Source organism: Ornithorhynchus anatinus, chromosome 17 (genome assembly GCF_004115215.2).
Source record: "Ornithorhynchus anatinus isolate Pmale09 chromosome 17, mOrnAna1.pri.v4, whole genome shotgun sequence".
Taxonomy (NCBI): domain Eukaryota; kingdom Metazoa; phylum Chordata; class Mammalia; order Monotremata; family Ornithorhynchidae; genus Ornithorhynchus; species Ornithorhynchus anatinus.
In genome coordinates, this window is record NC_041744.1 from 13,800,224 (window position 1) to 13,811,355 (window position 11,132).

Here is an 11,132-nt window from a genome sequence, read left to right on the forward strand (position 1 = left end):
GCCAGAGAGAGAGAGAGAGGGTTCTCACAGCCAGACATTTACTGATTCGCTTACCAGAAGCCTTTGTTGCATAACCCCCGAAGGAGGCTGCTTCGGTGGAACCCAGGACCAAATATTTGGCCGGAACTCTTTGAACTGTCAAATGGAGAGGTGGAAAAGATCAAGCATTGTTGGGAGCAAGGCTCGAAATTTTCAGTCTCTAATTTATTGGCTTCCAAAAACATTGACCTGGCTATTTTATTGGGCATTTTCCAGGCTGGCCGGGCATTCAGCCGTTGTGGCCAACTTTCCCTTGAAAGTGTGATTGACTCACAAGTGGAGTGAGAATATAGTTCAAGCCAGTTTGCAACTCCCTTCTATGAAATTGAGAGCACGGCACCCAGGGCTTTTGTCCAGTCTAGACCGTAAACTCACTGTGGGCAGGGAATGGGTCTGTTACATTGTACTCTCACGAGCGCTTAGTACAGTGCTCTGTACACAGTAAGCGCTCAATAAATATGACTGACTGACCAAATGGTAGCTGCACTGAGTGTGAAGCCGGGATAGATGAAATGCCACTGCTCCACGCTCCCCTCCCCCAACTCTTGAATTCACACCCCTTGCCCCCGATCAGTTCAAGAGGTAACCTCAAGTCATGAGCAGCCCTGGAGGTGTCTGGGAAAGTTGTTAGAGCACTGGTGGGCGGCCAACGGAGCTGCATCCGTCTTCCCTTGCTGTATCTCTGGGCAGATTGTTGAAGAGCACGAAAGTGTGGAGCAGAGCCGGAGGGCCCAGGCAGAACCCATCAACCTGGACAACTGTCTGCGGGCCTTCACCAACGAGGAGGAGCTGGGCGAGGACGAGATGTATTATTGTTCCAAGTGCAAGACCCACTGTTTAGCCACCAAGAAGCTGGATCTCTGGAGACTCCCCCCCATCCTGGTAGGTTGGGCCGAAATGCCCTTTTTCTTCCCAGGCTGTCCAGCGGCAAGTTACCCTTCCACTACCAGGCTCTCTGAACGGTTGCTACTCCCAAACTTCTTCAAGTTCATCCTTACTAGGATAAGTGAATCACCACTATGCCTGTGATAAAAGGGTGGGAAGTGCCGGAGAGCAGTTTATGGCTCAACTTTCTGATGCAATCTGGAAAGCCGCCCTTTTGTCTTGTGCGTTCGTGATCGATTTAATTCGCTGCCACTGGAGTTCGGGTGGATGGATCTTTGCATCTTCAGAGTTTCGCTGCAGAATATGCAGATACTTTGGAACGCTTCGCCACGTACTTCTCGTCTCACCTCTGTCACACTTGGCTCACTTTCTTTCCTCCTTGGTTAATTGTTAGTAAATATTCGAGTGGCAGTCGGATGAGTGGCTGGCCCTGGGCCGTGCGTGGAGCCTTGCCCTCCTCGCTGGTTGCTAGCCAACACAGCCGAAAAAGGGCATTTACTGGTTCGTGTACCAGAAGCCTCTGTTACACAGCCCGGTAAGGAGACCCGTGGTTTTCTATTTCTCCTACATGAACATGTCATTTATTCTTTCAGATATGTTCTCCCTTCCCTGCACGCTAATAACCGAAGGTCATGTGAGCCAGAAAAGTTCAGAGCAGGCCACTGTACTTTTCATTGGGTCGTGTGTGATTTTTGAAATCAGATTTCCATTTGCAACTGAGCTATGTGATGCTGGAGTTTGAAGTGAAACCAGACATCTTAATCCCACGCTTATCCCTCTGAAAGGTGTATGACAATCTCATTAATAATTTAAGTAGACAGATTAGATCGTGCCAAAGAAGCGGTCATGGTGCCTGATATTAAGTGTTAAGAAGCAGCATGGTGTAGTGAATAGAGCACGGGCCTGGGAATCAGAAGGTTCTAATCCTGGCTCCGTCACCTGTCTGCTGTGTGACCTTGGGCAAGTCGCTTCACTTCTCTGTGCCTCAGTTCCTTCATCTGTAAAATAGGGATTGAGATGGTGAGCCTCACGTGGGACAGAAACTGTCCAACTCAATTTGCTTGTATCCACCCCACCTCTTAGTATAGTTCCTTGCACATAGCAAGTGCTTAACCAATACCATAGTAATGATATAGAGGACTCTTGAAACATGGAATGAGGAAGAAAATCAGATCTTGCTCTGTACTAGAAAATAACTTTTAAAAGATAGTCTAGGAAACAGAAGCTCTGAGATTCAGTGACAAACATACTCTGTAATAAAGGCCATTACTGAAAACCAGATTCACCTCGTGCTTTCGGGGTATTTAGAGAGAAAATGTCACTTCTAAATGTCAGTTCCTAGAAAATCCCATTTATTTAGACAGTTCCCTCACTCACATCCCTTCGACTTAAGGTGCTAACGTGTTTTTCTGCTGTTTTTCTCCATAGATAATTCACCTAAAACGATTTCAGTTTGTGAACGGCCGCTGGATCAAATCTCAAAAAATCGTTAAGTTTCCTCGTGAAAACTTTAACCCCGGTGCTTTCCTGGTACCCAGAGATCCAGCACTTTGCCAGCGCAAGACCCTCCCGCCCCAAGGGGATGACTCGTGTGATCCTCGGCCTCCTCCGGGAGAATTGAAGAAAGTGGAGTCCCAGAACGGGTTCACACCCGGAGAAGGGGACGCACTGTGCAAGAGCCCTTCCTCTCTCAGTACCAACATTGTCAATAATACGAAAGGTACGGAGAGTGTGGAGGAAATGGCCTGGGTGAGTCGTCTTCCCAATGAGAGCATCAGGTTCAGCTTTCTTCATGGGGGGCTTTTGGCCTTGAATTGCAAGACAGTGGAGTGGGGATGGCCTCCGCTGCTTCTTCTAAGAGATGGGTGTTATTTCTCCCTCTAAACGGTGGCAAAAAGAGGTTCCTTCCCACCGTTTTCTGGGTTGTTGTCGGGGTGACAGTAGTCATTTGCCAGGAACGTTGGCTCGAGGGGCCCTTGTGGCCACCGAGTGAGTCCGAGCCCCATTCAGCTGTCCTGGAGTTGGAGTTCAGCCGTCAGGTATTGCCTGTGAAGGAAATGGCAGCAAATCTCGTCCTACCTTTCGGAGCCGGAGCGTGGCACTCGTTCAGGTGGGTTTCCAGCAACTGAAACTGGCCTCACGTTGGCCTCATTCGTATATTTTCTTCTCTCAGGCTCTCCATCTTCAGCAAGGAAAAGCGGAAGCAGCTGCCCCTCGAGCAAAAACAGCAGCCCAAACGGCAGCCCTAGAACTTTAGGAAGGAGTAAAGGGCGACTCCGCCTACCCCAGATCGGCAGCAGAAGTAAACTGTCCGGGAGCAAGGAGAACTTGGACCCCAGTAAGGAGAACGGTGCCGACCAGTCTTCTGAGTCGGCCGACGGCACGAGCAGAGGACACGTGTTGGGGGAGAGCCAGCCAGAGTTGTTCACGCCTCAGGACAACGAGGGGCCTGTAGCCAACGGATTCTTTTGGGGACAAGAAGCGTCCGCCAACAGCTGTAGTAACGGTCAGATGGAAAACTACAGTGAGGAAGACATCACCGATGACCAAAGAGAAGACGTCTGCATTAAGCCTATTTACAACCTATATGCAATTTCGGTAAGTGAGAGAGAGAATCCTTGACTCTGAAGGAACTTCTGGGATCAGTCCATCCCAGAAAGATAAAGGTCCGCCTTTAGGTCCGTAGAGCCAGGACGCAAGAATCCCCACTCCTCCTTGATCACTTCCCCCCAGGGTCTCTCAGTGCTGACCCAAGGCTCTCTCAGGTCATTCTCAGTCCTGTCTGCTAGACTTCATCCATCTTCTTTTGTTTCTTTGTGGAAATCAAGATCAGTCGATCACTCTCCATATTCATTTAATTGAAGGCTTAACCTCCTCTCTCTCTCACGATGGTCTCGTCTTTCAGTTAAACAATCCTGTTTCCATTTACCAGCCTCTATATAATCTGTGTTAGCCTCTTTTGGAACCTCCCACCGTTTCCATGTCTCGTTCCCTTAATTTTATTTTTTTAACCAGAGTTCAGTGGCGGGTATTGGGAATGGTTCAGAAGATTTGGCTGGGCCGTAGACAGTTTGAGTTTAGACTCTTTGCCCGGAGCTGTAGCCAACACTTTTGGAATCAAGAACTAGAAAGAGGAATAGTCTCAGCAGATCGGCCAGATTCCCCCTCAATCTCAGCGGGCCCAAAAGCGCTCAAGGGGCCTTTTGTGATGGTGTCTCAGGGCCCGGAATACCATCCCTCCTCAAAATCGACAATTACTCTCTCCACCTTCAAAGCCTTATTGAAAGCACATCTCCTCCTCCCACATCCTCCTCCCTGACTAAGGCCTCTTTTCCTGTTCTTCAACTCCCTTCTGCCTCGCCCTGACTTGCTCTCTTCATTCATCCTCCCTCCCGGCCCCACAGCACTTACGTACATATCTGTAATATATTTATTAATATCTCTCTCCCCTTCTAGACTGTAAGCTCGTTGTGGGCAGGGAATATGTCTTTTTACTGTTGTACTCTCCCAGGCGCTTAATGAGTGCACGGTAAGCGCTCAATAAACGTGAGCGAATGAATGAATACCATTGATGGATTAATTACCTACCTGCTCCCTCTTTTAAAATCACTGCCTCCTGGCCCTCATTGTTCCATAGAATCATGGAACTGATGGGATTCCGCTCAAACAAAACGAGGAAATAAAGGTCGCTAGAGAAGCCTTCAACCTCTCTGCAGAACATATTCTCTTTAAGATCATATTCCCAGCTATTGCCGAATCTCACGTGGGAACTAGGGCGTTTGGTTTCCTGTAGGAGTCCATCTTAACACGCTTCTTATCTTTTTGTTTTTAGTGCCATTCAGGAATTTTAGGCGGGGGTCATTACGTCACTTATGCCAAAAACCCAAACAATAAGTGGTACTGCTATAACGACAGCAGCTGTAAGGTAAGTATCTGGGGGAAATGGATTCGTGTGTGAGAGGCAGAAAGTGCGTTTAAACACATCCCTCTTTGTGAGAAGGAGCGGGGCTTAGTGGATAGAGCGGGGGCCTGAGAGTCAGAAGGACCTGGTTTCTAATCCTGGCTCAGCTCCTTGTCTGCTGTGAGACCTTGGGCAAGTTATCTCCCTTCTCTGGGCCCGCCACCTCACCTGTAAAATGAGGAGTAAGACTGTGAACCCCACTGTGTCCAACACGGCGCTTAACACGGTGCCTCAAACATAGTAAGCGCTTAAGTACCATAAAGAAAGGAAACTAAAATGATGAGCTCTGTCCCTCACTGAAATGGAAACTCCCGTTGACATCTATATACCTACCCTCAGAATGAGAGGAAGAGCAGTGTAGTCTAGTGGAAAGAACTCAAGTCTGGGAGTCAGAGGACCTGGGTTCTAATCCTGGCCCTGCCTCTTGATTGCTGGGTGACATTGGACAAGTTACTTAACTTCTCTGAACCTCAGTTTCCTTATCTGCAGAATGGGGATTCAATACCTGTACTCCATCCTTCTTAGACTGTGAGCCCCATGTGGGACAGGGACTGTGCCTGACCAGTCTTGTTTCTATTCCAGAGCTTAGAGTGTGTGGCATTTAGTAAGTGTTTAACAAATGCCATTATCGTTATTATCATCATTACTGTTGGGAGCAGAGCTGGCTGGAAGGATGGGTGAAGTGGTCGGTCACCCAGGACAGAGCAGGGAACCAGCCACCAGATTTGGGTCACATTTACTCAGGGCCGGTTTTCAAGGTGATCGCAAAAGGGACCACCAGTGTTAGCACCTAATTATCCAGGTGACTGATGAGGTGACTGTGGGATTGGCATGGGGTGAGAGGGATGTATACAGCAGAACAACCTGCCGCCCCGGTAGTTCTACTCTTTAAACCTCCCCCAAGTCAGAGCAGACCCAAAGAGGCATCGAAGCCCAGAAGCGGCACCTCCCGGGTGCGATCTGGAGAGAGGAGGGGCCAAGGCTTCGGTGGTTCCACCCTCTGACCCAACCCACCCCACCGTTCTCCGTCACTCCCGCCGGGTGTGACTGGGCAGGTTGGCCTGAGGCCACCGGCCCCAAAGAGAAGCAGGAGTGACCGTTGGTTTTCTTTCCCGGTTGGCGAGGTGAAAGGTTTTCTGGCTTCCGGTCATATGACTGGTAGATTCCAGTTCTCTTGAGGGTCTTGTTGAATCAGAGTGTCTTCTAAAACGTATCTGCATTTCCTCCCTGAATTCCATAACCTGGTTTTACAAAAACACCAAGCCAACTAGGATAAGCAGAACTGTACATTCCAAGTGCTTAGTACGGTGTTCTGCCCATAGTAAGTGCTCATTAAATACTGTTGAATGAATAAATAAGCCACCAGGCCTTCACGGGGAGTATATCTGGCTGGCTGTGGTCAGAATAGACATACTCCCTCCTACTTAGTCTATAATTTATTTATTTACATTTAATGTCAATCCCCCCCTCTAGACTGTAGGTTCGTTGTGGGCAGGGAATGTGTCTATTATATTGTTATATGGTACTTTCCCAAGCATTTAGGACAGTGTTCTACGCACATTAAGCGCACAGTTAATACGATGGACTGACTGTTCCCTCCTTTTTAGACCGTGAACCCCACAAGGGACAGGGACTGTGTCCAGTCTTATTAACTCTAGACTGTAAGCTCATTGTGGGCGGGGAACACGTAGACCAACTCTTGTTATATTTCGCCCTCCCAAGCGCTTAGTACAGTGCTGGGCACACTTGTCTTATGCCGTCGAGTGGTCTTCGACCCTTAGCGACGCCATGGACGCACCTCTCCCAGAACGCCCCACCTCCGTCCGCAGTCATTCTGGTAGTGGATCCATGGAGTTTTCTTGGTAAAAATATGGAAGTGGTTTACCGTTGCCTCCAAGCGGCATGGCTTAGTGGGAAAAGCATGGGCTTGGCAGTCAGGATGTGAGTTCTAATCCTGGCTCCGCCACTTGGCTGTGCGATCTTGGGCGAGCCACTTAATTTCTCTGTGCCTTGGTTACCTCGTTGGTAAAATGGGGATTAAGACTGTGAGCACCACGTGGGACAACCTGATTACCTTGTATCTACCCCGACTCTGCCCCTTGTCAGCTGTGTGACTGTGGGCAAGTCACTTCACTTCTCTGTGCCTCAGTTCCCTCATCTGTAAAATGGGGGTGAAGACTGTGAGCCTCACGTGGGACAAACTCCTTCCCCTGTATCTACCCCAGCGCTTAGAACAGTGTTCTGCACGTAGTAAGCGCTTAAATACCAACATCATTATTATTATTACCCTAGCGCTTAGAACAGTGCTTGGCACGTAGTAAGCGCTTAACAGATACACTTACTATTATTATTATTATTATTATTATTATTATTAAGAAATTTGAATCTTTGCCCTTGATTCTCTCCCATGCCGCTGCTGACCAGCACAGATGAGTTTTGACTCGCAGCAGATGGCCTTCCACTGGCTAGCCACTGCCCGAGCTAGGAATGGAATGGCTAGGCCTCTGCCTCAGTCTCCCTCCTGTAGTCGAGACCGGTAGAGGACTGGAAACTCTCCAGGTGTGACCCTGAGAGGGGGCTCGGCCCACAGCTTTCAGTAAAGACTATTGATCGATCGATCAACCCCAGCACTTAGAACAGTGCTTGTCACATAGTGAACGCTTAATGCTTCCATTATTATCATTATGGTCCCAGCATGGTCCTAACGTTGTCATCGTCATCATCGTCAGCCTCTTTTTTTAGAACACTGCGTGTGCGGTAACATACCGAGCACTTGAGGAACATTTCAGAGATGCTAAAGACATTTCCCAGCCCTGGAGGACTTGCAGCCTAACGGGAATGTCCCTGTTGCTTCCCAGGAACTCCACCCGGACGAAATTGACACCGACTCTGCTTACATTCTTTTCTACGAGCAGCAGGGGATAGACTATGCACAATTTCTGCCAAAGATTGACGGCAAAAAGATGGCAGACACGAGCAGCATGGACGAAGACTTCGAGTCCGACTATAAGAAGTACTGCGTATTACAGTGAAGGCCGGGCTGTTTCTTGGGCCGAGGCGGAGGAGACACCGTGCCGCTGACGTTTGGCAAAAAGCGTCGCGGAAGAGTGAAGAGTAGGAGCCAGATGGAGTTACTTTATCTTGTGACCCTGAAGCACAAAATGAAAAGCCTAATTAAATAGCAATTAACATAAAGATAGTATTGTTATCGTGTGAAGTATCTCACTACAAGCTCTCAAAGTGCTCTGTTGTGACTTGCTGGACAGAGGTTCTCATTGACCTGCCAAGCAAACGGCTTGGTGTAAGATGACTAGGACCAAATAAGAGCTGAAATGCCCAGAGCCCAGCTAAGAGCTGAGCAGTAAAACTAGAGTTTACCAATTATCCTAACAACACTTAGGGTCTCCTTAAAATCAAAATTAAAAAAAAAAAAAAAAAAGATAGTGTCGTCAGGGGACGACACGATACGCTACCTCCTTTTTCCTGAAGTTTTATTCCATTAGCAAGGCTGGGAAAGTAAGATCTCGAGAGATGTACAGGCAACCTGGACGGGACAGACATCGAGGTTGTCGGGGTTTTTTTTGGATTTTTTTTTTTTTTTTAATCACTTTGCCACTGTGTGTATTGTTCCTTTTGTCTTGCGTTTGAAGCACAGCCAAGTCGTCTGTGGCCAAGGCAGGTCGTCTTCTCGTTCAGGAGTCAATTCTTGTTGTTGTTTGCCTTCCAAGTGACACCTTGCCACTTAGGAGGAGAGGGCTCTCTGGGCCAAGGGGTCTTGGACTTAGAGACACTTAAAACGGTGTCCAGATGACGATAAAAGACAGATAAAGCCAGGACTGGAGGGTGGGGGGGCCCTGGAATGGGTTTGTGATGATCTGTATGTGTCTTACCATGCAAAGATTGCACATGAAGTTCCTGGAAAGGACAGTAGCAGCAAATCTAGGATGTGTTTCATGATTAGTGTTATTTTGTGATTTTGCACTTTTTAAGAAGGAAAAATTCACTTGTTTTGGGGGATGTAAGGGCTCTCCGGGGACTGGGTGGTGGTGCTTTTTTGTGTTTCATTTTTTCCCCATCATATGGAATTTTAAGGCAACAGATAGGCACCACTCAACCCTGATGGTTGTTAAAGTAGCTATGATATTTGTCAATATGATTTTTATCTTTTGTTACTGGGATACGATGAATTTTTTTAAATTGGTTGGTATTTTCCAGCCATTTCCTTACTCTGCATGTTTTGGTATTAATTTGTACATTTTAAATTTTTTTAACAATCTGGTCATCCAATTTTGAGACTTCTTTGTTCTCCCTTGGTTATTCTTCTGTATGAATTATTCAGGGATGGGATGAAGATATATGGATTATTTATTTGAGGCTTTTTTTTTAATTCTTCCGTTGTGAATTTTTTAATATATTGAGGTTACGGTTTCACTCTTTCAGCCATTTCTTGTTCAATTAGACCTTGCCGTGCTGACCAGTGACTCCCAAACTGCCCCATCCCCTCACTTGCGGTAGAGGAACAACTAATGAAAGAACTACAAAGTGCTCATTTGTGTATTCATTTCTGGGACTCATTAATGTCCAGTTTCCTTTTGCCGTGTTTTGCAGTGATAGCTAAATAGCCACTGAGAGAGCACTCCTCTCAGACAAGGATGAATGTTTTGCTAAGAAAACAGAGGAGCTAACATTTTTTCCCACCTAAAAGTGAGGTTCCTTATTTGGTAAGGTACCTCTTCGAGAAAGAGCAGTAGAACGTCTGGAGCTGAGTTTTGATGATGAAATGCAGAATTTCTGGCTTTGGGATTTTGCAGTCCCCAAATTTGTCTATTCCTACCCGGATAAGCCCCGTGGAAAATGAAAGATTTTCAAATGATTTGCATACAAGTGTTTTATTTAAGAAGGTAGCACAATCTACTAATGTTGTTCTTCTGTGTTTGTTATATTGGTTGTAATTAATTTTTTAATTAAATTAATTCATGGATTAACAGGAAATTTATTAAATTAACTATTAACTATATTCACTTTGTAAATTATTGTATAAAACTCATGGACAATGCACTGACTAGAAATGTTTATGTACATAAATACGGTGTAAATAAAATAGTGTTGATGTATTGAAATATGAGCTGTATAAAAAAAAAAGTATCAGTAATTGTATATGGAGTGAACTTGTTTAACTATTAGTCAAACCAATTAAATACTGTGGATGCATCTATGAGCCGTGTTCTCGATCGAAGGGAAGGTATGAAGTCAAATTCCCCGCTCTCTGTATCAATTATTAAGTGATTGATAATGGCCTGTAAACTGTTCCCCACAGGTGCCTGGGTGATGCTGCTGAGCTGGACTAGTTGCCTCTGAATCAGAAGCCCTGGGTGCCTAACCCAGCTCTGCTTGCCGTGTGACCTTGGGTAAGTCACTTCATTCATTCATTCAGTCGTATTCATTGAGTGCTTACTGTGGGCGGAGCACTGTACTGAGCGCTTGGAAAGTACAGTTTAATCCTCTGGGCCTCAGGTTCCTCATCTGTAAAATGGGGATTTGATTCCTCTCCTCTTTCCCCTAAGACACTGAACGCCATGTGGGACAGGGACCGTACCAAACTTAATGACCCTGTGTCTACGCCAGCGCTTAGCGTGCCTGGCGCGTTGTCTTGCCTTACGTCGTCGAGCCGTCTCCGACCCGTAGCGACTCCACGGACACATCTCTCCCAGAACGCCCCGCCTCCATCCGCAGTCGTTCCGGTTGTGGATCCGTAGAGTTTCCTTGGTAAGAGTAAAGAAGCGGTTTACCACCGCCTCCTTCCGCGTGGTTACACCTGAGTCTCCGCCCTCGACTCTTTCCCACGCCGCCGCTGCCCGGCGCAGGTGAAGTTTTGACTTGTAGCAGACGGCCCTCCGCTCGCTAGCCACCGCCCAAGCTAGGGACGGAATGGGGAAGGCCTCTGCTCGACTCTCCCTCCCGTAGCCGAGACCGGTAGAGGACCGGCAACTCTCCCGGGCAAGAGGTCGGCGGTGAGATGGATGAGCTGGAGGCACAGTGAGAAGGTTAGCTTTAGAGGAGCAAAGCGTGCCGACTGGGTTGTGGTAGGCGTCCCTTGAAAACGGAGAGGACCCTGGGAGAGAGGGAATCTGAGAATTCTCTTCCGTCAGTCTCAGGAAGGTCTGTGGACTCAACCTGGATTGAGGGAGAACTGGGATCAGTAGGTTGCTGTGTTGTCTTGGATGTTACGAGAATACTAAATCTCAAA

At 47.3% G+C, this 11,132-nt stretch overlaps 1 protein-coding gene across 4 annotated transcripts in view; it reads left to right on the top strand.

Moving 5' to 3' along the window:
• The window catches only part of USP32 (ubiquitin specific peptidase 32), a 193,491-nt gene extending 183,391 nt beyond the window's left edge, over positions 1-10,100 (top strand). For all 4 annotated transcript variants that reach the window (XM_029081736.1, XM_029081733.2, XM_029081734.2 and 1 more), the window contains 5 exons: positions 730-921; positions 2,353-2,644; positions 3,098-3,522; positions 4,757-4,849; positions 7,744-10,100. In XM_029081736.1, coding sequence (XP_028937569.1) covers positions 730-921; positions 2,353-2,644; positions 3,098-3,522; positions 4,757-4,849; positions 7,744-7,917 — 1,176 coding nt within the window. In that variant the 3' untranslated portion in view covers positions 7,918-10,100. The remainder of the gene's footprint in view (positions 1-729; positions 922-2,352; positions 2,645-3,097; positions 3,523-4,756; positions 4,850-7,743) is intronic.
• The last annotated feature ends 1,032 nt before the right edge of the window (positions 10,101-11,132 follow it).